Source organism: Onychomys torridus, chromosome 15 (assembly GCF_903995425.1).
Source record: "Onychomys torridus chromosome 15, mOncTor1.1, whole genome shotgun sequence".
Lineage (NCBI taxonomy): Eukaryota > Metazoa > Chordata > Mammalia > Rodentia > Cricetidae > Onychomys > Onychomys torridus.
The window spans coordinates 17,815,432-17,842,464 of NC_050457.1; the positions used below are offsets into that span (position 1 = coordinate 17,815,432).

At 44.9% G+C, this 27,033-nt stretch overlaps 1 protein-coding gene across 1 annotated transcript in view; it reads right to left on the reverse strand.

Moving 5' to 3' along the window:
* Scamp1 (secretory carrier membrane protein 1) overlaps nucleotides 1-26,820 on the reverse strand; it is an 88,490-nt gene extending 61,670 nt beyond the window's left edge. Inside the window, exon 1 of the mRNA XM_036207055.1 lies at nucleotides 26,675-26,820. Coding sequence (XP_036062948.1) covers nucleotides 26,675-26,731 — 57 coding nt within the window. The 5' untranslated portion in view covers nucleotides 26,732-26,820. The remainder of the gene's footprint in view (nucleotides 1-26,674) is intronic.
* Between the last annotated feature and the right edge of the window lie 213 nt (nucleotides 26,821-27,033).

Genomic DNA, 27,033 nt, shown 5'->3' on the forward strand with positions numbered 1-27,033 from the left:
GACCAGTGCTGCTATTTGGGGAAATGGAGTGGCCTCACACCTTGCCCTTTTATGCAGAGGACAATTGGATTAAAATTGGATCAAAGACACTAACGTAGACCTAAAACTTTGAAACAGGAGGGAAACACATATAGAACACTTCAAGATCCAGGTACAGGCAAGGTATCTCTAAAAAAGATTATTAGCACAGAAAACATCAAGAATTGGCAAGGAGTTTCACAAAATAAAAGGTTTCTGCACAGCCAAGGAAACAGGTAGCAGAATGAGGGGGTAGATTTTTTCCCATAGGAAACTTCTGCTATCTACATCAGACAGTGGATTAAAATAAAAATGAAATACAACTCCCACAAATTAATCAATAAATGGTGCCCCAATAACCCCCACAAGTCATTCAATCAATAAATGGGGTCCAATGAACTAAATGAAGGTGTTCAAAGCAGGAATACAAATGGCCAAGAAGTATTGTAACGCGTCTTCAGCATCCTTCATCACCAGGGAAATGCAAATTAAAACTACTTGAGAACACCTTGCTCCCCAGTCACAATGGCCACCATTAGCAAAACCCAATGATAATAAACGCTAAAGGCACAGAGGGACGGACCCTCGTGTCTGCTGCTGCTGGTGAGAACGCCAACTGCACTGCCACTCTGGACAGATCCCTCAAAAGACTGAAAGCAGAACTACCAGAAGAGCCCGCCACAGCACCCCTGCAGGAATACAAGGACTCTGAGTCAACTTCCACACGTGTAGTTGCACGGTCTCTTTTACTGCTGCACTATTCACAGTGACAAGCTACAAAACCAACCTACACAGCCATCAACGGATGAAGGAGAAGGACAGTGTGATGGAGCTAAATTCAGCCATAAAGAAAGTGAAATCACAACATTTGCAAGAAAATAGACAGAACTGGACATCATCATGTTATCAAAATAAGCAAGACACAAATACCTTACATGTCTCTCATACATGAAATCTAGATTTAAATTTATATACATGTACATGTACATGTACATGCACATGTACAGCTCATGAATCGAGAGGGGGACCAGGAGACGGGGAAGAGAACTCAAGGAAGGGGCAGGAGGGAAGGAGGGAACAGAAGACACATGGCATGAAAACAAAGCGACATTTGGGAAACGGGGACGGACCCTCAGGAGATGGCATGGAAGAGGAGAAACAAGAACACAGCAGATCATGGTGGATGTGTGAAAATGCCACGATAGTGCCCTGTCCTGTGTAACCTAAAAAGTATTAAGAAATACTTCAAAAAAGTAAAGAGAAAAAACAGCAGGCCTTCTGGGTTTGCTGCATTTAATCAGACATGCCTGATGATCCTGTCCTCCTTAAGTATTGTAACTCCGAAACAGAAACCCTCAAGGAATTCTTCTGCAGTAATAACCCAAACCACGTCCTCAGAAGCGTAAAACTACAAAGATCATTCAGAAATGTAGATGAAAAGGTATTTCATCCCATTCACCAGAGAAAACCAATGAAAAGCATACTGACAGAATCCTCACCTCCCACCTCTCAGGCACAGTCTCACCAAGCCACAAAGGAAGCAGGGATTCTCAGACCCAGGGCAATAGGAATAGAAATTGTAACTAACCACTGCAATATGAGGCCAAGTTACATCTACATTTGTCCTGTGAGCTACAGTTTCACTTCTAAGAATCCAGTCCCAGTGTACACTGGCTAACTATTAGTCATAATAGCAAAAAGCTGGATGAGGCTGCTTTCTTCTGTCAAGAGGAGAAGGCCCGTGTACATGAAGAGGTCTGGACAGTTCTGAAAAGGTCTATGCAAACTGCTGTAACATGAGGGGAAAGGAACAGTACAAGCAAAATGCCGACTTTGAGAATGAAAATAAAAATGATTATGTATCTTTTTCAAGAAAAAATAACCCAAAACTAGTATCAGTGATTCCCCTAAAGGAGGAGGAAGGGACCCTCAGTGTCCCAGGCTCAGAAGCCGATTTCACTGCGCAGACCTCCTTTACAGCCTTTATTTTGGAGCCATGAAATATTTATCATTATTAGATAACAAAATCAGTTGAAAACAAAAGGACAAAGGCAGACTGTACCTGGCGTGGGTATTCTCATCCACCATTTCTGCCGTCGGGCCCCCTGAATGCCACTGGAATACAATGACTTCCAACTCTGAGTTTTTAAATGTACACACCTAGATTTTTCAACTACTCCACAATTCACCTTTGTTGTTGTTTTTGCTCTTTGGGGGGGCCACCAGCCAGCTCCCAAATAAATCACACATAGAGGCTTATTCTTAATTATGAATGCCTGGCCTTAGCTTGGCTTGTTTCTTGCCAGCTTTTCTTAACTTAAATTATCCTGCCTGACTTTTGCCTCTGGGCTTTTCCTGTTCTCTTACTTCTGTAAATCTTACTCCATGGCTTGCTGGGTGGCTGGCCCCTGACAAGCTCCTCCTTCTCTGGCTACTTTCTCTCTCCTCCCATATTTTCTCCTTCTACACATTCTCTCTGCCTACCAGCCCCGCCTATCCTTTCTCCTGCCTTGCTATTGGCCATTCAGTTCTTTATTAGACCATCAGGTGTTTTACACAGGCACAGTAACACAGCTTCACAAAGTTGAACAAATGCCACATAAATAAAAGTAACACAGCTTAAAATAATATTCCCCAACATACCTTAAATTCTTAAAAAGAAAAATCAAGTATAAATGTATAACTTGTCAAAGAGACTCGGGTAAAAAATTTCCTTCCAGTTAGCTACTTTCAGTTACTGACCAAAACATACATGTTTCCTTCTACAATAATCCAGGTCAAAGTTGACTGGCAACCTGACAGAACTGTCTCATGCAAACAAACGCCCCCTAGCCTCTTTGGAACCTTCCCTAATGTAGTATTAATGACAAAGCAGCAGCCTGTGTATAGGCTACAGCAGAGATGAGAGGAGACTCAATAAAAGATAAAGAACTCACAGCTCTCAATTACCACATAATTCATCTTTCCGACTTGTTTGGCTGGTTTTATACTTGTTTGGGAATTTTATTGTTTCTTTCCTCAGACAAGGTTTTACTAAGTTCTCCACCTAAGCTGACCTCAGGGCCTCTTGCCCTCAGCTGCCTGACTTCTGGGACTGATTACAGGTATGTGCTACCAAGTCCAACTTCAGATTCACTTTAATAACCATGAGTAGTGTAGAGACGCCCATAAAGCGGAAGCTTTACATAACAATGCTCTTTTAATACCTGCTGTGTGGCCAGCACCTGCTCAGAGGACTCCCAATGCCCAGACAGTCTGCTCAGAAACTGGATCAAGAGCATGCTGGCCATATCAGAACACGCCTTTAGTCCCAGCACTCCAGAAGCAGATGGTTTCTGAGTTCAAGGCCCAGCTGGTCCACACAGCTATTTAAGCTCTGCCATGTGAAACACAGTGAAACCCTGGATTTCAAAACAACTTTAGACTCTGGCAATAATAATTAGGATCCTCAATACTTAGGGGAAGAAAATGCTTCCCTCAACATCATGAAAATGAAACTGTTTCCATTGAAGACATGGTTTCATCTATGTCACTGGATTTCAAGCTTCATAAACACAGGAACCATCTAGGAAGGTTGTTATTAATAAAATCCATACTAGTGAGTGCCACTCTGAGTGTCTGTCACCTGTTTCTGATTCAGATGGAGACAGAGAACCGATTCCTAAAAAGGAACTCTGGGACAGCATTATCCTCTTGACCAAAAGGAACACCCGGGCTTCTTACACATTATTAACTCCATATAACGACATATTCAGAGTTGAACCAGCACTGCACAGACACTCAAAGCTGTTGCTTAACTGCTCAAGTACAGCCAAGACTATTCTACCAAACCTGTTGATGCCACTGAACTTTAGTTAGTAGTCACTTAAACCCAAGATGCAACATGAAAACAGGAGTTCCCGCCAGTCACAGGATCTTACACCTAATACAATTAGCTTTGTGATGTCTTGACTTTCTGGGCAGTGTGCCTTCACCGTACACAGTGCTGCTCGCCCGGGGAGCTTAGTCCTTCAATGAGTCCCCCCCACCCCCATTCTCCAAAGCTCTCGCTTTCCTCAAAAAGTCTCCTCTGCCAGGCGTTTGTTTTGGGCATCTCTCAGGGTCCTGAATCACCTGGAGGACCACAGTCTGGCAGAGTACTTCCCCTTCGGTTGCCAGGGTGGGGCCTGACCCAGCAGACAATCTCCCTGGCTGACAGAGCCAGGCACTGCTCCTTGTCTCTGTAGGTCATAAGTAGTCCAACATAAAAGCCCACATTGATGACTGTCACAGCCATGTACTGTGTGCCTCTAACACAGGACATGTCAACACTTGGGTGCTGCTCTCTAGCAGGCAAGAGCATTAGAAAAGAGTCCAGTAGCCAAGCGGTGGTGGTGCACCCTTTTAATCCCAGCACTCAGGAGGCAGAGGCAGATGGATCTCTGTGAGTTCAAGGCCAGCCTGGTCTACAGAGTGAGATCCAGGACTGGCACCAAAACTACACAGAGAAACCCTGTCTCAGGGGGGTGGGGATAGGGGGAAGGAAAGAAAAAAGAAGAGTCCAGACCTGGTCCTGACAATACCTAGCTCTGCACCCTTACTCAAGTCCCTAAGGAAATCTGACCATCACTCTGCCCTGCTGTAGCCCTGGCACTGCCGTGCTATGGACTTTGTCTCCACTGTTTGGAAAGCGAGCTAGCTGACTGCTCAGATTCCATTTAGAAAACAGGAACGTGGTATAGCTGTAAGTTTCTCTGGTCCCACCCAGCCCTGCGGTCCCAAGGTCCTGAAGCTGCATATAAAATAATCACTCAGAGGCTTAATATTAATTGCAAATTGTATGGCCTATGGCTCAGGCTTCTTACTAGCTAGCTCTTATAACTTAACTCAACCCATAACTATTAATCTATGTATTGCCACATATTTCATGGCTTTACGTCCCATTCCATGCTGCTCCCTGGACAGCGGTTTGGCGTCCCCTCCCACTCTCCACTCTCCTCTCACTGTCTCTCTTGGATTTTCCTGTCTAGCTCCATTCTGCCCTACAATAGGCCAATGCAGCTTTATTTTTCAACCAATCTGAGCCACACATATTCACAGCATACAGAAAGACATCCCACAGCAACCTGGAACAGAGCACTTCATGCTTGGGTTTTCACCAGTAAAGGGAATCATACTGCTCATGTGTTGCTACATGCTAACCCAATTCTTGCACATGAAATGTGCTCAGTCATAACCTTGGCTGCTATCATTATCACCACAAAGGTAACAAAATAAAAGCTCTCCCTTATTTACTGACAATTTCCTACAATATAGTATGTCTTAGGGAAATCGGCCAAATCGCCCACAACCACCTTCTGAGGCAGACTACCAGAAGTTGTTCTTTGCTGAACCTTGGTGCTGTGTGAGCCTATTGCCTTAGCTACACAAGAAAAGAGGAGGCGGTCTCCTCCCTGCCAAATGAAACAATCTTCAGACCTAGAAGTGAGGGTGCTTGGCAGGCCCAACTGAAGAAATTGTAGATTTAATAACTGCTCATCAATCCAACTAGATTCTATGTCTTTTTTGTTTTTTTAATATTTATTTATTATGTATACAATGTTCTGCCTGCATATATGGCTGCAGGCCAGAAGAGGGCACCAGATCTCATTACAGATGGTTGTGAGCCACCATGTGGTTGCTGGGAATTGAACTCAGGACCTTTGGAAGAGCAGTCAGTACTCTTAACCACTGAGCCATCTCTCCAGCCCTAGATTCTATTTCTTAAGGAGACCGAATAGAAACCACAGACATGATCAATGAGCAAAGAACACCAAGAGCTGATGTCAGTCAAAGGAAGAGATCCTGTCGTAATAAAGTGTCCACAGGGCTAGGGAGATGGCTCAGCGCGTAAGAGAACTGGCTGACCTGTAGAGACACAGGTTTGGTTCGCAGCACCTACATGGCAGCCCACAACCACAAGCATCTTTAACTCCAGTTCTGAAGGATCCAATGCCCTTTCTTTCTGTCTTTCTTTCTTTCTTTTTTTTTTTTTTTTTTCCGGGTTTTTCGAGGCAGGGTTTCTCTGTGTAGCTTTGCACCTTTCCTGGAACTCACTCAGTAGCCCAGGCTGGCCTCGAACTCACAGAGATCCACCTGCCTCTGCCTCCCGAGTGCTGGGATTACAGGCGTGCGTCACCATCGCCCGGCCCAATGCCCTTTCTGCACATAGGGCTCTTACATACATGCAAACATTCATACACATAAAGTAAAAATAAATAAATCTTCTAGGCAACCAAGTGCAACTGCTTTAGTACTGAATGTGAAGGGAGATTTTGTTGTTGTTGTTGTTGTTTTTAATATTATTATTACAGAGCTGGAGAAATAGTTTCATGGTTAAGAGCAAACACTGCTTTTCCGGAAAACTGGAATTCAGTTCCCAGCATGCAGCTCACAACCACTTGCAACTCCAGCTCCAGGGAGTTCCAAACCCTAGGCCTCCGCCTGCACACACATGCACCTTCCCACACACAGGCAGATGTGATCAAAAATTAATAGAAATAAATCTTCAAGTGACCAGTAAAGGAGCAGAGAGCAGCAGCCAGGACCTCTGAGGGGAATTCCAACTGTATACAGTTGCCAGTGACTCACCAGAGCAGGGAAAGGGAAAGTGAGCGTGTCCCACTGCTCCCATGAGCAATGACACTTTCCCCAGTCTTAGGAAGGTGGGGGCTGTGTGAGAGGAGAGAGAGAGAGGCAGCCATCAATCTCCACTTGAATTAAGGCAGCTCTACTTCTGTGGTTTATAAACGTTGAATTCACCGAACATGGCTTACACTGCTTCAGGGAAAGGCATGGAGTATGGAGGATTAGGGACTCTGTAGCACCATAAAACTGCCCCGTAGTCAAAGGCTGTTTTTATTATTGTTGTTGTCACCATTATCATGGTATGGATTGTTTGTATGAATGTGCAACACCTGGTGCCTACAGAGGCCAGAAGAGGGCATCAGATCCCCTGGAACTGGAGTTACAGACTGTTGTGCACCACCAAGTGGGTGCTGGGAATCAAACCCAGGTCCTCTGCAAGAGCAGTGAGTGCTCTTAACCACTGAGCTGGCTCTCCAGTATAGGCTGTATCTTTACAATTATAGACAAGGACTGTGTTGAGCTTCCCTCTCTCTCCTAAGACTCATTATAATAAAGTCTCATCACCTGAGGGGGTGTCTCTATGGCAGAAAATGAGAACAGATGGAACAAAATGTTTTCACCATTCTGCATCCCATTAAAACTCTATGGAAAAAGTTAACTTCCATGAGTATATTTATACAAAATCTGCCCTGATAGACTTTAATAAGCATGAATATCTATTGACTCCTAATATATACACTGATCACCCAGCATAATTACTGACCCACAGTTGCTCCTAATCATTGCTAGTTTCAAGCCCATCACCCAATTTAGAGACTAAAAAAGACAGGAAATACAAATATAACTCTATAGTCTTTTGTCGTCTCCAGTGTTGATATCCCCTGAAATTTTTGTAACAATTTGACAAAGCCTGCATGAGGAAAAAAGAAAAATCCATCCTCCTCAGATCTAAGCTTTCTCTTTTCCTTTCTCAGAAACATGCCACTAATTATTCTTGTATCTCACATGTTCAATTGCTCCCTCCCAGTGGGACACCTCACATCTGTATTTCAAGGTTCGATCATCTTTAAAAGAGACATAAGCTAACAAAAACAAAAACACTGATTGCATCAACTATGTTGGCCCTGAAACTATGCCACTGAGCCCCCAACTTTTACTCTACACCTCATGATTCCCTGGAACCCCACACAAAGCTACAGTAGTTCTCACTGTTAACTCCAACAGCCTCCCTACTCTCTGCTCTCCCACCCTCAGATCTGCTCTTCAGAATGAGGCCGCAGGAACCTCTCAATGCACAAGCCTGTTGACACCATGCCTAGAGATTTGATTGACGTGAGCTGGAGAAACTTTAGGCATCTGAAAATTTCAGAATAATTGGAACTAAAAACTTGCTTATGGGCCAGAAGTGACAAAGATAAAGGAATCTTCAGCATTTACACAAATGACAGATAAGGAATGGAGACGTTGGATTGCCATATTACCATTCTTTAACCACATGCACCATAACTAACTACAGTGAGCCAAGGCTGCTATGCTTGACAAAAGGTCAATCCCAAATTGAATCATTTTACAGGCTGAAAGATGGAAAGGTAGGGGAAGTTGGTCAGTTAATAATAATGGGTCAAACTAAAACACACACACACACACACACACACACACACACACACACACACACACCCTGTCCCACATTCCTTAATGGAAAATCCTAGATAGATTACCATGAACTCAAACCAAATAGAAGCCACCAGTACTTACTGCTTCTGAGAGACTGTTTGCCTCTCTCAAAACTTTCCTGTTCTTTGTGACCCTGCTCTTCATATCTATAGCCAATGTAGACTCAATGTAAACAATCTGGTAAAATGCCTTTGGCTTACACATAAGCCACGGACATATTTCCAACTGTAAGCCTGGCTGCACACCTGGCTGCTGGCACTGCAGGAACTTGTCCTGGGACCCGCCCTTCGCTAGCTAGTGTCTTTTACTTCAGACATCTCTGCTCTGGAGTCTGGCTTTAACACAGCACTGCTTTCATTCAGACCGTGCTGCACTGTGGGGTGATCATTAGCCACATGCAGCTCTTGAGAAGTCACTGGTCCAACTGAGAGGTGCCGAAGGGATAACACACCAGATTCTCCCCTGCAGAGACAGCACTTGTTACAGCAGTCCCCCGTGACACATCTAGTCAAAGTTCTGTCAACCCTGAGTTAACTTAGAAAAATTAGTGTCTGACTAAATTTCCCTGTCTGTATACGAAGAGGTGAACTATGAGATCATAGAGGCCATGGGTCCAAGACTTTGCATTTAGTGGCAGGGCGCTGGAGAGTAATCAATTCCTTAATTATCCTCACTGTCATTTAAGACAGCCTAGGAAACACCTCAGAACATATTGCTCCTGCAATGAAAAATATGTTGTTTCCTTCTTGAAATAAATAGTGTATTTCCCAAATGAAGGATGGATACTCTGATATCAGGGATCTCACTCATCTTTTTATCTCTAGCAACTATACACGTATCTGGCTAGTCTTGGACACTCTGTACAAGTCTGCACAGTCCCTTACTCTTGTTCCACTTGGGTGGTAATGACCTTGAGGAGAAAAGCAGAAAGTATGGGCACTTTTACCCCAATGCAGTTGCACCCATAGCTCTGCGTAACTTGGAAGACTGAAGCCCGGAGGCTTCATCTCATGTTAGATTAAAAACTGAGCATATCCTGGGGGGGCATTCACCAACCTAAGACAGAACGCCTGTGTGGCCTGGACAGGTATCTCCAGGTGACCTGCTGACATCCCAAGCAACCTAAGTCAGAAGCTCATTTTTTAGTTAAATGGGGGGGGGGGACCTGTAGGGTCCTGGCCCCCGTTTTGGGTAACTGTTGCCTTGCTTGCTGACCTTGACTTTGATATCCTCCCTATGCTAATTCCCTTCGAGATTCCACCCTCCTGAATGTTTAAGGGATGTTCCTTGTCGGTGTATCCAGCATATTGGGCATTAACAGCTTAGATGCAAGATTGTAAAACATCAGAAGCGGGGTTGGGGATTTAGCTCAGTGGTACAGCCCTTGCCTAGCAAGCACAAGGCCCGGGGTTCGATCCTCAGCTCCAAAAAACAAAAATCAGAAGTGAACTTCTGCCCTCTGGGGTTCTCCCATTGTGCTGTAAGCCTGTATTTAAGACCTCCTCCCTCCTTCAATAAAAGGCATTTGGCATTCAAACAAACAAACAAACAAAAATTGAGTATATATATATACTTTACTTGTCATTGCCACAATGTGCCACCGAGTCCACGCAAGTCATGTTAACTGTGCCTAAAACAACAGGGACTGGCCAAGGGATTTCCAATGATGATGCACTGGCCAATGGGAGATGTCACTGAAGTAAAGGAGTTTTGTCACTCAAAAAAAAAAAAAAAAAAGACAGGGTTTCCTCAAGCAGTTCTGGCTGTCCTGAACTCTCTCTGTAGACCAGGCTGGCCTCTGCTTCATGAGTGCTAGGATTAAAGGTGTTGAGCCACCATATCCAGCAGCCACCATTCCAAATTTGACAGCCTGTTTTGCAGCACCGTATGTAAACGACCTGAACTTCCATCAAAACAGACAGCACTGTCTAGAGCCAGGCCAAGCAGCACTTGGAGTCTCAGCTACTCGGGAGGCTGAGGAGCCCCGGAGTTCAGGCCAATCTGACCAGCACAGCACAACCCCATCATAAAAAGAAAGAAAAGGGGAGGGTGGAATAGAAAGGATGTCTAAACTACATCAAAAGCAAACCAAATACTTCCTACGGAGATAAGTAGCCTAGTAACTGTTTATACTGCATCAATTGTCTGTCAGTTCCAGTGAAACCTTCAGAAGTATTTTATTTATATGTATGTTTGGTTGGTTGAGTTTTGGATTTTTGGTTTTTTGTTTGTTTTGGTTTTCGTTTTCGTTTTTTGTTTTTAGGGTTTCTCTGTATAGCCCTGGCTGTCCTGGAACTCTGTAGACCAGGCTGGCCTCGAACTCACAGAGATCCACCTGCCTCTGCCTCCTGAGTGCTGAGGATAAAGGAATGGGCTGCCACAGTCCAGCTGTATGTATGTTTGTATTGCACCACATGCAGACTTGTACATGCCCTCACAGGTCAGAAGAGAGTGTCAGACCTCCTGGAATCAGAGTTACTGACAGTTGTGAGTCATCATGTGGGTGCTGGGAATCCAAGCCAGGTCCTCTGCAAGAGCAACAAGTGTTCTAAACTACTGAGCATCTTTCCAGCCCCATCATTTGAGGCAGGCACTTTACCCTGTCGCCCAAGCTACTTATCCTGGAACTCCCAGTGGCACTCCCAAGCCTCCCAAGCACTGGGATTACAGGCATGATCCACACACCTGGCTAAACACTTCACAAAGTAATTTTAAACATACAATGTCTCTAATAAAGACTGTTAACTCACAATGAATCAAAGACCCAGTGCACACATTCAAACTGTAAAACACAAGAGAATGTAGACATACTCTTCATTACACTGGGTTGAGCAATAATTTCTTATTTCTGACAGCAAAGTACGAACAACAAAGAAAAAAATGAAAGATCATTGGACTTCACCAAAATTCTGAAAATCCATGCTGCAAATACCATCAAAATTGAAAAAAAGAAAAAAAAGAAAAGGAAGGAAGGAAGGAAGGAAGGAAGGAAGGAAGGAAGGAAGGAAGGAAGGAAGGAAATACATAGAACTGGGGGGAAAGTTGCAAATCATTTATGTGATCTGTGCCTGTGTGTCTAGAATATATAAAGAACTCACACAGTTCCACAATTAAAAGAACACAGGCATGGGATCTTAATGGACATTCTTTAAGAAGGTAAATAAACAGTAATAGACAAGGACCCGAGAAAATGCCTAGCATCATCAGGCATCAGGGAAATACAAGCGAAGGTTATGATCACTGCACAGCTTCTAAACATAAAAAGACAAGCACTGCAAAGGATACAGAAAAAACTAGAATCCTCCTTCTCTACTACAGATAATACAATGCAACCATTTCAAAAACATAATTTGTTAGTTACTCTGTGACCTAGAATACTTACTTACTCCTAGATACATACCAAACAGCATGAAGGCATGTATCCAATGTGGAGAAAAATATTCACAATCCCCAGCAGCATTATCCATAAAAATATTGTATTTATGAATAGACAAGCAGCAAAACTACACAATCCAGTAATGTGTGGCAGTGAGTAGAAATGATACATGCCTTGGGAAGAGGAGATAACTCCATCTTGCTGCACACACACAGAGACCTGAGGGTATGTCTGACCCTAAGCTGACATGGTGGGCACACCTGCAATCCCTGTGCTGTGGACGTGGACACAGAAGACCCCTGGGGCTTGCCAGAGAGCCAGCCTAGGCAAACTGGTCAGTCTTGGGCTATCAAGGCCTGGTCTCAAAAAACAAGGTGAATGGCTCCCAAGATAAAATATCTAAGGTTGTTCTCTGGCTTCTACAAATACATGCACACACTTGTACGCATACCTACGCACATGTACTTGTACACATTATACATATTTGTGTTCTTGTACATATCACACGCACACCAAAGAAAAGTAGAAAAGTCTTGACCAATACCACAACACGGATAATCAATATATCATGTTAAGGAAAAGAAACCAGTCACGAAAGAGTACATAGTTCATTATTTCATCCATATGAAATGTCCAGAGAGTGTACCAGAGGTCACCTAGACCTGGCAGGCTTGGGAGAAATACAAAGTGACTGTTACAGGACATAGGCTTCTTTTTGGAGTGATGAAAATTTTTGTAATATACTTAAGTGACCCCTATACAACTGCAAGTGTGTTAAAACAGTCAAGTTTGCCTTTTAGATGCCTTAGAAATTACATTTCAAGATTGGTTTGGCGGGTTTTTCTTTTTTGGTTTGTTTTGCGGGGTACAGAGAGAAATGGAGACAGAATGACAGCAGAGACAGACAGAGAATAGGAGCTAGTATCAGAGATGATATTTCGTGGAAGAAACACAGCCAGCAGTTAGCTACAGATCTTCATAATGTGAACCACTCAGTGCCCCATTAAAGACATAGATGTGCTCATTAGAAAACTAGTGAAGGATGGGGGGTAGCAACAGGGGATTACATCGGCCCCCAATTTGAACACTTAATTAGTACAGGCTTCAGCATTCTACTACATAAAATCACCAAAATTCCTTCTAAATTTGATAAAGTGGGTAGCAAATAGAGTTAAGTGCCCTCAGATTCCGCACAGACACGAAAAAGGCTGGTCACAGAACAGGAAAACACTGGGTCACATGTCTGTTCCTGTGGCACCTTTCACTGTGAGAGTGACTGAACTCTTCAGTATGGAGAGAGAACAGCAGAGCCTTCCCATGCAAGCACCCTTTGTGGTACTCAACTGTTAAAGAGTTTTCTTTCCCACAAAGAAATGTGTTTCTCATGCATAATGGCTCCCTGTCAAAATTAACTGTGTTTCATCACTGTCTTTTCATCTACTAAATACTGTAGAATACCATGTTAACTTTCTACCTTCATACCCGCAGAACCACTGGAATGCTTTCTAGACTATTTCTATATGTCAGTGGGACTGTGTAATATGCAGCCTCTTATACTGGGCCCCTTTCACTTAACATAATGTGTTTAAGGACCCAATAAATGTGGCAAGCAGAGATATGTGAAGGGGTTTTACAAGTTCTTAATAGCTTCCTCATATTATATTCAATCAACTTTTTAACTATAATTTTTCCTCTTGGGTGTAAGTATATGATTCATGTAACGGTTTCATATAAATTAACTGATAGTTAAGCTCCAGGTCCAGTACAGAGAATCCTAGCACCACCCACCTTGACCATTCCCTACCACAATGTATCCATGGGGGTAATTGCGAAACCAGGATTTATCGCCTGCTGGCCTCCCATGACTTTGAGGGTAATCATAACTTGAAAAATATGTTCATGCAAATGTAATGGAAAGAGCGCAGGATGTTCTTTTCAAAGACCTGTAACATTAAACAGTCAAGATCACGACTCCTGTCAGGAAAGCCTCCATCTCGAGGTAAATGGTCGCAAAGATAAAAGAGCTTGCCGTCCTCACTCTCAGCTCCACGTTGTGATACATAATAGCTTCTAAAAAGCCCTAGAGCTTTGGAAAGCAACCAATAATTTACACGTTTGGTTTTCACTGCCATCTCTGTTGCTACCAGAAAGCTTAAAAGTTAATAAATATTAGAGTGTGCCTAGAAAAGACGCAATTTGCAGTTAGGCAAGAAATAATCACATGTTGCAACCAAAGATAATCTTTACCCTTTCTTTCCTCACCTGATACCTTAAGACGCTCCATCTTTATGTCAAAAGGAACTATAACAAGTCCAGGAGTATAAGTGCCACGCACATTCTGAGGGTAGAAATTCAAGTAGTGTGTCTAAGATCAAGTAGTGTGTGTGTCTAAGGCGCCTAAGCAACTTGGTTCTTACCAAGGACCAAGAAGACAAATGTCTTCAAAGTTTCTTTCCTTCCCTCAAGTTCACCTAACACTAGGCTTATGAATGTGTACCGTTCAAAGTAAATTCTCTTATAAAATCAACTGTAAATGCTTAACTCCCCACGACATAAATCTAAACATTTCCATTAAAAAAATAATTAAATAGAAACGTCATCCATTACACTTGTATTAAGCTTAGGGTGTTAATTTGCGCTTTATAATTGCTACACTTAGAAGAAATTCACTAAAATCCAAGGGTATTTAAGATGCCAAAATTAGGACTATATAAACCATAAATCAGTTTAAAACAAGCCATGGGAGCCGGGCAGTGGTGGTGCACACCTTGGGAGGCAGAGGCAGGTGGATCTGTGTGAGTTGAGTTCGAGGCCAGCCTGGTCTACAGAGCTAGTCCAGGACAGGCTCCAAAGCTACAGAGAAACCCTGTCTGGAAAAACAAAACAAAACAAAACAAAACAAAACAAAAAAGCCATGAGAAACATTGTCAATCCAATTGCAGCTAGCATACTGTCGCTAGCACCCACTGGTGATTTGTTCCCTGTCACCTAACATGTCCAGTTTGTCACCATTTAGCATTTGTTCCAAATGTCCATGAGGATTATCACTGCCATTGGAGGATTCTCGAAGGTGAACACTGCCTGCCACTGGCATGGCCACTGACCTCTCAAGCCTGCTCCACGTTCTGTGACAGGGAGGAAGGGGCCATGCCCACCTCTCTGAGGATACAAATGCAGTGAGTGGTTGCTGGGGCAGAGCGACTCCTTCTCCTCAGTCACTGGTAAGGTGCCCATGGTCCTGAACACAATCTGTACCCATGCTCTTATAAGCAACACGTACTGAACTCAGAAGGTCACAAGGAAGAAAGGGGGAGGGGAGAAGAGGAGAGGAGAGGAGGGACAGACAGACAAGAGATAACAATGAAGGGGAACCCCCAGGAAGAAAAAGGGAGCAGCAGGAGTTGGGGGAGAGGACAGGAAAGGACTATAAGGACATGCCAATATAACCAAAACACATGAAAATGTCCTAATAAAACCCATTGATAGGTATAATTAATATATGCTGATAAAAAAAACTTTAAAACACAAATATCTGATTGTGTTTTTCATTTTCCTTTTTTTTTTTTTTCCTTTGTTTTCCAAGACAGGGTTTCTCTGTGTAGTTTTGGTGGCTGTCCTGGAACTCACTCTGTAGACCAGGCTGGCCTTGAACTCACAGAGATCCACCTGCCTCTGCCTCCCGAGTGCTGGGATTAAAGGTGTGCACCACCGGCGCCTGGCTGTATTTCTTATTCTTAAAGGTAAGATTACTAGTTCATCAGTATCACACACGCCCCCTTTGTGCTGCGAGCTCACCAACACCCCATGCTGGACCCCACTAATGCTGGAAATGCACAACACTCCATAGGCCGTGCTCTGACTCTATGAGCCCCGGCAGTGCCAGGGTTCCAGCTTCTAAGAAGAAATGTATTCCTAATTCATCTATAGTCTACAGAGCAAACGGAAGCTTTCCTTTTAAGGGAGTACTTAAGGAAAAGGTCACCTATCAAGTTGGTAGCCGTGGTATAATATTCATAATGACAATATAATAGCAGGTTAAAAAAAGCCCACTGTGCGGGTTTAAGTGTTGACATATGCGAGAGTTAGCGGCATCACAACACTAGTGCTGTCACGTTGAGAAGCTGGGCAAGAACAGCACACTCTGGAGATGCCAGGTGACTCCGGCATCTTTGCATGAAACAGGAGGCTATTGTAAATAAAGTATTTATTCTTCTTTGTAAGAACAGACAGTAAGAAAGGGCTCCGTGGTGTTCAGCCAGGTGCCACGGTCACTGGACAAAGAACAGTGTTTTCAGCAAGTGGCAGGGAACAACTGATGTGCAAACGCCAAAGGATGAGTTTGGCCCTTACCTCACACCGTACATAAAAATGAACTAAAAGTGATTCTTGAAACTAACACAAGTGCTAGATGGAACTATGAAATTCTTAAGGGAAAACATAAGGGTAAAACCTCCTCACCTTAGATTTAACAATGAATTTTTTAGATATGACACCAAAGCACCAACAACTAAAATCGATGTGGTGGTACACCTGTAATCACACCACCTATGAGATGGAGATAAGGGGATCATGAGGGCCAAGCCAGCTTTGGCTACATATAAAGTTCAAAATATGTCAGAGACTATATAAAAGTTGAAAATAATAAAAACTGAACTTTATCAAGATAAGAAGCTGATGTGCACACACACACACACACACACACACACACACACACACACACACACACACGAATGCATGTGTATGTCTGAGCATGTGTGCAAGGGCTCCAACAAGCAGAGCCCCCCTGCAATTTCTGTTTGAAGCTCAAAGGACATCCAGAAAATAAAAATGGGAGAAAATGTTTCCAAGACAAATAACTGATAAAGGACTCATATCTAGAATATACTTGAAATCTCTTAGAGCTGGCTCAGTTTCTAAAACAGCTAAATAGCCCAATCTCAAAACAGACAAAGGATGTAAACAGACACAATGGCTGATATGTACACAAAACCATCCCCAACACAAAGCGACTACGAATCAAAACCACATGTCTCAAGACGGCCACAGTGGTGCAGGCCTGGAATCCCCAGCACTCAGAGCCTGAAGCGGAAGGATTAATAGCTAAGACAGTTAGACTAAAAACCAGACAGCAAGAAACACTGCCACCACACAGGGAAATGCGCGTCCCCCAGCAGCCATGGTGGAAAATGGTTTCACAGTTCCTCTGATGAGAGTTGCCATATGACCTGAGTACATACTCAAGTGATCTAAAAAGAAGCATTCAAAGGAAAGTCTGTACGAGTACAGCAGCATTATTCAGAACAGCCTAAATAGGAGGAAAATGGCCCAAGTGTCTAACAGCTGACCAACTGACATTAATTGGGGAGCAGAGCGAGGGCCAGCTATGGCGTGAACCAGGCCCTTGTGCATGCTAAGCAGCAGCTCTCCCAGAGCTCCACCAGCTCAAAAGTCTCCATTCTTAAACAGACCTAGGGCCAAGTGCCACGGAGGTGACTCTGACTTGTCTCTGGGCGGCTGTGACACAGGAAAGGGAACAGCACTTGACCCCAGCACAGATGTGACGTTAGAAACAGCAGAGAGAGCCCACCTCCACGGGACAATGACAGTGAATGAAAGTGGTGAGTGCACTTGTTCCAAGGTCAAACCCACCCCTTCCTGCTTTACAGTCCACACTTACCGCTATAGCTCCCCTGGTAATTTAGAGACAAACTTTGGATCTGCACTATTCCAGTATAATATTAAAGATTACATATAAATACAGCTTTTATTCACCATAGTTTTGAGGGGAAAAGTCATGCTGCATTTACTGTTGGTCAATTTTCACTGAAATAAACAGATGCTGAGGGAGGGATGTTTAAACACACACACAAAGGACACAAGCTTTCGAAGACACTGGCTTCTCCAACATCCTTGTAGTTCAGGAGCAGCTAGACTGCATGTCAGTTAGTCTAAATGGTCCTCAGAAGCCCCAGAGAGATGGCTCCTGCTGAAGGGCTTCCCTTGGCCAAGCACCTGATAAGCTCAGTCATGTGAGGCCAACGTCACTCAGCAGAGGCCTTGATTAAGCAACTGTATTATGAACAACTATTGAGGCCAGCTCCTTCATCAGGAGCTGCACTCAGAGCATAGCAGTCTCCAAGAACGTGAAGCCTCTTCTCCTGCTTACATGATCAGTGTCAACCCCAATATCTACTGGGGTAGAACATCAGGGAATGTGTGAGCTCACAAAATCCTACAGTTATAGAAGTGGAGCATCTACAGAGTCTCAAAGTGGAGACGGCTCAGACACAGAAATCTCTCCCTTAGCATCTCTACAGACCATGCAGCCTCTGCCGGAATAATCCCATCGAGTATTGGAAGACCTACTTCTACAAAAAGCATTGCCAGGCTGGGCTCACTGATTAAATAATCTCTGTGTTGGGACAAAGTCCACCTTGATACAGAAAGCCAATAAGCTTTGGATTCTTTATCTAAAGCAACAAATAATAAGTTTGCTCACTTAAGCAAGCAAGAGACGTCAAGTACCTGATTGCTGCTTGCTTCCCTTAGCCTGCGTGCGGTCAGTCAATTAAATGCTCACAGAGTGCTTTGGGGCTGCCTTTGACTTGCTTCTAGACCCAGGTCCTTCCTGGCTGCTCTCACTGGGCACACGTTTAACCATGTTCAAATCACTCTGACCATGTATTTGGCTAATGAAACAGTAACTAAGTGATTACCCCGAGCAAAAGATAGTAGGATTATTAATTGTTTAGAATTGTCCCTCATTTCATTAATCCAATACATAGATTTTAAAAACTGTATCAAAGTGGTGGTTTGTCACAATAAGAAACAATGAGGGGCTGGGACAAGATCTCCGTGGTACAGCACTTGTCAAAGGGAGGCCCTGACTTTGGATGTCCTGAATCCGTGTAAGGCCAGGGACAGTGCACCGATCTGTAATCCCATTGCTTCTACGGCAGGAGTGGGGTGGACGCAGGGGAACCCCTGGACACTGATGTGCACAGCAGTGAACAACATGCAACTGTCTCCAACAAGGTGGAGAGCAAGGACCCACACCAAAGGTTGTCCTCTGACCTCCACAATAATGATGTAGCACATCCTGTCCACCCATATTCACACAGACATCATTTGCACACACTCACAAACATACAAAGAACAGAATCACTAAATTTATTGAATATGCATCCAGTGCTACAAAATATTAACCATATTTAAGCATGTTTAATAATAGTAAGTAATAGTATTTAATAATAATATTGGCTGAAGGATAATTTCACGTTTTGTCCCCAATCATCACCTCAAGCATGACTGTTGTTAAAGCCATGAGCATGTTCGGGTTTGCTTTCCCGCTGCTGCGAGAGAACAGCCTGGCCAAAACCACTGAGGGAGGAAAGTGTTGAAAGTGTAACTTAATGGCACAGCCCATCATCAAGGGACCAAGGTAGGAACTCCAGCAGGAACCCCAAGACAGTAATTGTTGAAGTAGAGACCGCAGGAAAACACTCCTCACTGACCTGCTTCCTCGGGGAGCTCAACCACCTTCCTTATACAACCCAGCACCACCTGCTCAGGGTGGGGGCTGCCCACAGGGGTCTGGGATCTCCTGCACCAATTGGGATCTGCTCCCAGGCCAATCAGATTGAGCAGCTCCTCAAGTGAGGTTCTCTTTGAAGGCATGTTAAACTGACAACTGGCACTAACTGTTGCAGATCCCTAAGTAAGACTGTGCCTTAATACTGGTTTAAAAGGCACAGCGGCTGCCCACTGGACCCCAGTGGCCTGGAGATGCCCAACTGGACTGAAGCATTTCTAAGCAGGGCTGATCCGGAACACCTGACACTAATGAGCATCCAAGCACAGGTTTGTCTCAAGCCAATTAGAGATGTTTTTAAGGCATGGTTTGGACTTGAATAATACTAATGAAAATCATTAAGAGCCTGAACCAGGGACTGGAAGGAGGAGTTCCTTCAAAATGAGACACTCTGCTGGCCTCCAGTGTTCACCAGGGGAGGAGACCTCTTGAGAAGGTGCACTGGAAACCAGAACAAAGTGGAGCTCGGTCTGAAGCAAGGAACCCGCTCCTCCTCCTCTGCACAGGGATGCTGCTACCAGGTACCAACTGCTGAATGCCGCCCACTCCTCCTCCATTTTAATGGCAGTCTACCTCAAGCCTTCACCACTGTCTCACCATTTTTATGCCTGGTACAGCTCTGCAGTTCACAGGTCTCTGTCAGAACAGGCAGCCATTCTTGTGAAGAAATGGAGTCCGATTCCCAACTCACCTCTTTTTTAAAATCTAGGATAACTTGTGGCTTATTTTGACCAACGGTAGGAGTGGCATATGACCCCAAAACCCTTAAAGCTTTGGCTCTCGCTCTCCTTCAACACTGCTGCCTTTGTGTTTGCAAAGTGCAGGCTGTGCCCAGCAAAGACACCACACGGGGAAAAAACACCCCAACACCTGCCTGCACCGACATCTCCAGGTAACAGGCAGTGAACAGAAGACACCTTAAACCAGGCGTTCAAGCTGTCAGATAACTGAAGACACATTAAAAAAAAAAAAAAAAAAAAAGCCAGCAACTCTAGCTCAAACATCAGGATCAGCAGCAAGCAACTGTGTTTGGACATTGTTCATACTAAACGGATCATTGAGACAGTGGTAAATAATGCTGCATTTTAATGGGCAGCGCCTAATTCAAATATAATCAATAGCTCAGTACGTGCTTTTTAAAAGTGCTAACGGAGGACAATAGAACGTGGATTCAGGCAGTTGACAAGGATGAATCACTGTGTCCCTAAGTAAGACTGAAAGATAAGGGTTTCAAAATGTAACTATTACAGAAAAAAACACTAGAGCATTTTCCTAATGCTATCCAGTCTCTAGACTCTGAATTTTAAAAGGGTGGAGGAGAGAGATCAACTCACTGTAGATGGCACTGTAAAAACAGACAAGACAGATGACACTGTCCACGTCACAAAATGAGCACAAGTGGCCCTGGAATCTGAATTTTTCTATCTCCCCACACACCCACCCAAGATAAATATGTTAAAACCTAAAGCTGAGGTGATACCACTACAAGGAAGAGCCCTTCAGAGGTGGCGAAGTCACAGGGCTGTGGCCTCCCAGTCTGAATTAATGTCCTTAGACGAGAGGACCCAGGAGGTGCCTTTCCCTGTGAGACTGCTCTGGTGTGCCATCTATAGAATTACTGATTCAGATGCAACACTGTTTGCTAATGTCTCCTCTTGGACTTGCCAGCTTCTGGAATTGTGAGCAATAAACGTCTTGTTTATAAACAATCCAGTGTGATCCATTTCATCATGGCAGGCTGAATACTGATTAGCAACCTTGAATTATGGGAAACAGTGACAAAGTTCTTTTCCAGGGGTCTTTCTAAAAACCCCAGGCTGGCCAAAGTCGTGATTTCCCAGTCTTTCCCTCCCAAGAGAAGGGGTGACAGCTGTGGGCTACCCCACCAGGTTCAAGCAAATTCTTCAGATACCACTAAAATTACTGTAAGGAAGAAGTTAGGCAGGCGAGAATACTACTGTGCAGGCTGCTTTTCTTAAAAGATTACAGAGTCAGAGAACAGGGCACATCTCTGCAAGGGAGTGCTTTGCTCAACATATGTTCAAGGCCTTGGGCGCATCCTTGGAACTGCAACAAAAGAAAAACACCCGAAAAGATGACAGTGGTAGCTGAGAAATTCTGCAAGGCATTATAAATCACATCGCATCTAATCTATTATTTTCTTCTACACATACATACCCGTAATGAAATTTAATTTATAAATTAGATACTATAAGAGATCAACAACTAGATCATAACACATGCTATAAAACTTATAAACTATTTCTGAGAACTAGAGAGATGGCTCAGTAGATAAATAAAGTGCTTGACAAACAAGCATGAAAACCTGAATTCAGGGCTGCTGAGATGGCTCAGAGGTTAAGAGCACTGGCTGTTCTTCCAAAGGTCCTGAGTTCAATTCCCAGCAACCAGATGGTAGCTCCTAACCATCTATAATAAGATCTTGTGCCTTCTTCTGGCATGCAGGCAGTACACTGTATAAATAAATAAATAAACAAACCCTGAATTCAGATCCTGTCCACTCCCATAAACAGCCAGGCATGATGCCACACTGGAGAGGCAGAGACAGAAAGACCCCTGGGGCTTATGGCCAGCTAGTCTACCCAATTAGCAGTTCCAGGTTCATCGAGAGACCATGTCTCCAAACATAAGACAGCTCAACCTGCAAACGTCCTTACCACACAAACCTGAGCACCTGAGTTTGATCCCTGTAACCCACCCAAACATGAAAGGAGAAAGCCAAAGTTGTCCTCTGACCACCATACATACACCATCAGGTGCACACATGTGCATACATTCATGGTAGTGATAAATAATAATACTTTTTAAATAAGGTAGAGAATGATAGAGAAAGACACTGGTGGAAAAACACTAATATCAGATAACCTTGGCCTAGACTCTAGAGTCTATTGGGTGAACAAGGACTTGGTACTAGTAATGAACTAAACACTAGCACCTTATTAAAGCCACCACACATTGTCTACATGCTTCCATATCGTCCTATGAGTGCCCCTACGGGGCAGATATGTCCTAGGTAGGGTCACTACTGCTGTGATGAAACGCCATGACCTAAGAAACAACTTGGGGAGGGAAGGGTTTATTTCAACTTACACTTCCAGGTTACAGTCCATCGCTGAGGGAAGTCAGGACAGGAAGTCAACAGCGCAGGAACCTGGAGGCAGGAGCTGATGCAGAGGCCATGAGGGGAGCTGCTTACTGGCTTGCTCCTCATGGCGTGCACAGCCTGCTTTCTTATAGAACCCAGGGCCACCAGCCCAGGGATGGCACCACCCACAATGGTCTGGGCCCTCTCCCACCAATCACTAATTAAGAAAATGCTCTACAGCAGTGGTCCTCAACCTTCCTAATGCTTCAACCCTTTAATACAGTTCCTCATAGTGTGGAGACTACCCCAATCATAAAATTACTTTTGTTTCTACTTCACAACTGTAATTTTGTTACTGTTACGGATCGTAATATACATATATGACATTCAGGATATCCGATATGTGACCCCAAAGGGGTCGTGACCCACATGCTGAGAACCGCTACTCCACAAGCTTGCCTACAGCCCAGTCTTATGGAGGCATTTTCTGTTGGGGCTCCCTCCTCTCAGATGACTCTAGCCTGTGTTAAGCGGACATAAAATCAGCCAGCACAAGACATCTGCTCCTATTTTAGAGACTAGTAAGCTGAGGCTGAAAGAAGCTGAGTGGCTTTCCTAGGCCCCAGCTGGTGAGAGATAGACCGGGATCAACTCAAGGCCTTCTGTAAGCCCACACTCAGTCCTCACCTCTGCTACCACGCCATAGAGCCTCAAGTCTAAGCCCCACATAAACACAGAGCAGAGCTGATGCAATGGCTCCACCTGCAAAGGTGCTTGCTGTGCAAACCCAGGGCCTGATCTTGATCCCCAGGAACCCACAGGAAGTGCAAGAAGAAAACTGACCCCACAGATGTACCCTCTGACCGCCGCTCGCACACTGTAAGGCTGGCATCCCACACCCTACACACAACGATCATCAGCTGAGGAATCTGGACACACACACAGTCTGACAGCAATCTACACGGAAGGAAAAAACCCGCCCCCCTTTTTTACTTCCATAGATGAGATCTGACGGATTGTATCTGAGGACGGAGACTTCCAAGCTCTGAATTCTGATTCACCCTGTGTTCTGAAAATGAATTCATTTGAATGTTATTTCCATGATTTATCTCCTTCAATTACATTAAGAGACAAAAACATACTAGAAGGCCTAAAGATATCCGGCCCCCTGTTAATATCCCCCTCCTAGGAACAACTGGCACCCCCTCCAGCATTAATCATTTGTTTTTAGGTCAGCGGCGGGAGTCTAGATCGGCCTCTTCGGGTTATTAAAGCCGTCTCCTACTTCCCAGGCATGCCTGCCCTCGGCGTCAAACCAAGGCCCACGAAATTAGAGGTCTGCTTCAGATCTGCTGGGTAAGTGACAACTGAACAGAATACGGAACACTTAGCAACTGTTCAAAAGCTTCAGACTGAGTATGTAGAGAATATTTTTCCCTTATTTTACTTTTGGGGCAGGGTCTCCCAGTGTTGGCCCTGGCTGTCCTACAACTCACTACATCAACCATGCTGGCCTCAAACTTGTAGTAATCCTCCTGCCTCTACTTCTTGGGTGCTGGGACTCAGGCATTAAAGCCACATTTTGACAACTCCTAAGCAGATTTTGAGAAATTTCCCAAAATTAGTATTTTGTTTTGGATTACCATAGAGGTTTGTTGTTGTGTTGTTTTGTTTTGGTTTTTTGTTTTGTTTTGTTATTTTTGAGACAGGGTTTCCCTATGTAGCTTTGCGCCTTTCCTGGAACTCACTCTGGTAGCCCAGGCTGGCCTCAAACTCACAGAGATCCAGCTGGCTCTGCCTCCCAAGTGCTGGGATTACAGGCATGCACCACCACTGTCCAGCTACCATAGAGTTTTGATTACTTCAACTTTCTTATGCACACTAAAGGACACTGAAATTTCATAATGCCATTCACTAGGGCTACCATAACCACTGGAATAAAGCAGGTGCTCAAAGAAGACATATGAACTGAATTCAGCAAAGAATTTTACCACAGTCAACAGAATGGAGTAAGCCACTGTGCTTCTATCATCGAAGGTGATTCTATTCTGAAATGATTTTTCATGACATGGCTCAAATAAAGAAGTTCACAAAAGTGTCCTGACACAACAGTGCAGGGAAAGAACCCCTAAGAAACAACATCCATGAGGTCACAAGTTCAAGGCCAGTTTTTACTGCAAGAGTTTCAAAAGCCAAACACACATAAACCAACATCAAGTAGGAGATAACTAAGGACTGTGGGTAACAAATGCCAAAAACAAGATTTAAAAAGATAAGTGACCACAAGAAAACAGTAAGAATTCTGGGAACTTTGTAAATAAGGGTATGAAAGAAAACACTATTTCAAAAGCTGCTTCCACATAAAATGAAGCAAAGGCAGCAGATATAAGGGTTACTTTGAGACACAGGAGGGTGGCTAGCAAAAGTGGAACAAACCATAGAGTCAGAGACACTGAAAGTGGTGTGGCAGCCCCCACAAATGAAGAAACACGGCATGTTTGAAGTCAACAAAACCTTCCTTAGACGTCAATTACCCCCCTTTGAAGCATTTTATGGACTTGAATCATTGTCCTGAATGCATCCACTTACAGAAAACGTTAATCATTTTCTACCATGATTAATAGCTAAAAACTATTTTGTGCTTAGAATTATCACAGCAACCTTATGCCTGGCAGAAGAGGAAGGAGTCACGGCAACATTACAAGTCACAAAATAGCAGTCTGTGATAAGAAGCCAGGATCTCTTCCTAACAAGGGACTCATATGAAAGGAACCGTGAAATGGGTGACCAGATGTAAAACCAACAGCCACGTGGGCAGATGCATAGTAAACAGTATCGATGAATTATCAGAGCTAGGAGAGGCAAATGGGTTCTTAACGTTTCACCTTTAAATGTTTTTAAATGACACTCAATTGACAAATTATGAAATGGTTTCTTTGGGATATCCATAGTTTAAGAACAGCCCAATTTTTCACTACGCAGGAGTGAGTCCAATACTAAATAAAACTTGGGGTGGGGGGGGGGGCGCACAGAACTTCCTGTAAAATGCACCTGAGTGCCTTATCTAATCACAGCATTTGGGAGGCTGAGGCAGGAAGGTAGAAAGTGCAAGTCCGGCTACACTACATAGGGAGACCCTGCCTCAAAACAATGAAAAACAAAGACCGGAGCAAATGAATGAGAGGAGGGGGTTAGAAAGGTATAGTCAACTGGACGATGACAAGTTTTCTCTGCAGTTTTGCGAAATGAGTCCAGCTTTCAAGTATAAGCCGGATCACTTCATTAAAATAATCCTTCATGAAGTCATGAGGTTAAACCATCATCAGAACAGGGGTGCTTTTTCCTTTAATAATGCCAGTAAGCCACAAAAGGACTAAAAAGAGGGAAACCCAACAGGCCAGAAGCCGCACTTTGGGTGGCCACCAATTAGTTCCTATTTCACATTTGTAACTACCAATTAAAGTTTGCACCGCACACGGTCAGGAAGATTAAGAAACGACTAACCAAGCTAACAGTTGGAAGAAATTGCCTTGCTATGCCTCACAGTCATTAAGAGACCCAAAGTACTTTTCAAGGCAGAGTTCCGTCGCGGCATTAATTTGAGAGCAGATGACCAAGATCCAAACGGCCTGCCTGGCCATTTCTGTGCCAAGCCCGTCGGAGGCTAGGGATCATGTCTACTCCAAGAGGGAAAGCAACTCACGTGAGGAACCGAATCCTCAAACAGCCTTGGTGACGCACTCCCAGCTTGGAAAATGGCCCAGGGTCCTCCTCGCTAACAGCAGCTAGGTGGGGAGATGCCCGCGTACACTATTGTTTCCAGATGTTTATTTATTTTTAACTTCTGTCTGATGCCAGTTCCCCTAAACTGGGCCCGGTGGGGAAGGGGGCCTCTGGCAGCGCCACTGGTGGCTCCGGGCGCAACCGAATTTCGATCATTAAAACACCCCCCTTTATCTTCTTATCGCAGCGTCCGCGTACCCGCGCCTCTCACCCGTACACCTCTGCCATCACCGCACGCAGCACCGGTGCCAGGTCCCCATGACAACCCCAACCCGGGCGCCCCGGCCTCCGGGCCCCCGGCCCGCGGCCCGCCGTGCCGGCCAGCCGGAATAGTGGCGGCCACACCTGCCCGGCTCCGCTCCCGACCGGGCTCCGGGTCCCCGCGGGTCCGGGGCCCGGCTCGACCCTCCAGGTTAGTGGCGGATCCGGTGACGCTGCGACCCGAGCGAGACCCTCCGGGCAGGGCCTCCGCGGCCACCGCGACGCCCAGCGCGGGCTAGGGCCGCGGCCCTGCGCTCACCTTGAACGGATTGTTGAGATCTGGATCCGCAAACGGGTTGCTGTCAAAATCCGACATCGCCCCGGCTCTGCGCGTCACCCACCCGAGCCCGGCGCCGAGACACAGACGAGGCGAGGCCGCCGCCCCCCTGCGCGCTCACGTCGCCGCCGCCGCCGCCGCGCAGATCCGGGTGCAGCTCGCGGGCCACCTCGCCGGCCGTGCCACTGAGCATGCCCGGTGCGGCGGCGGCCCGCGGCGCCCAGCCATCCGGCCGTCCCTTCCCGCCTGGATCTGCGCTCCGGGCTCTGCCTCCGACCGAAGGGCGAGCGCAGGCGGAGCGCAGGTTCCAGGCCCGCGGTCCCTGGGACCCACCTAGCGCG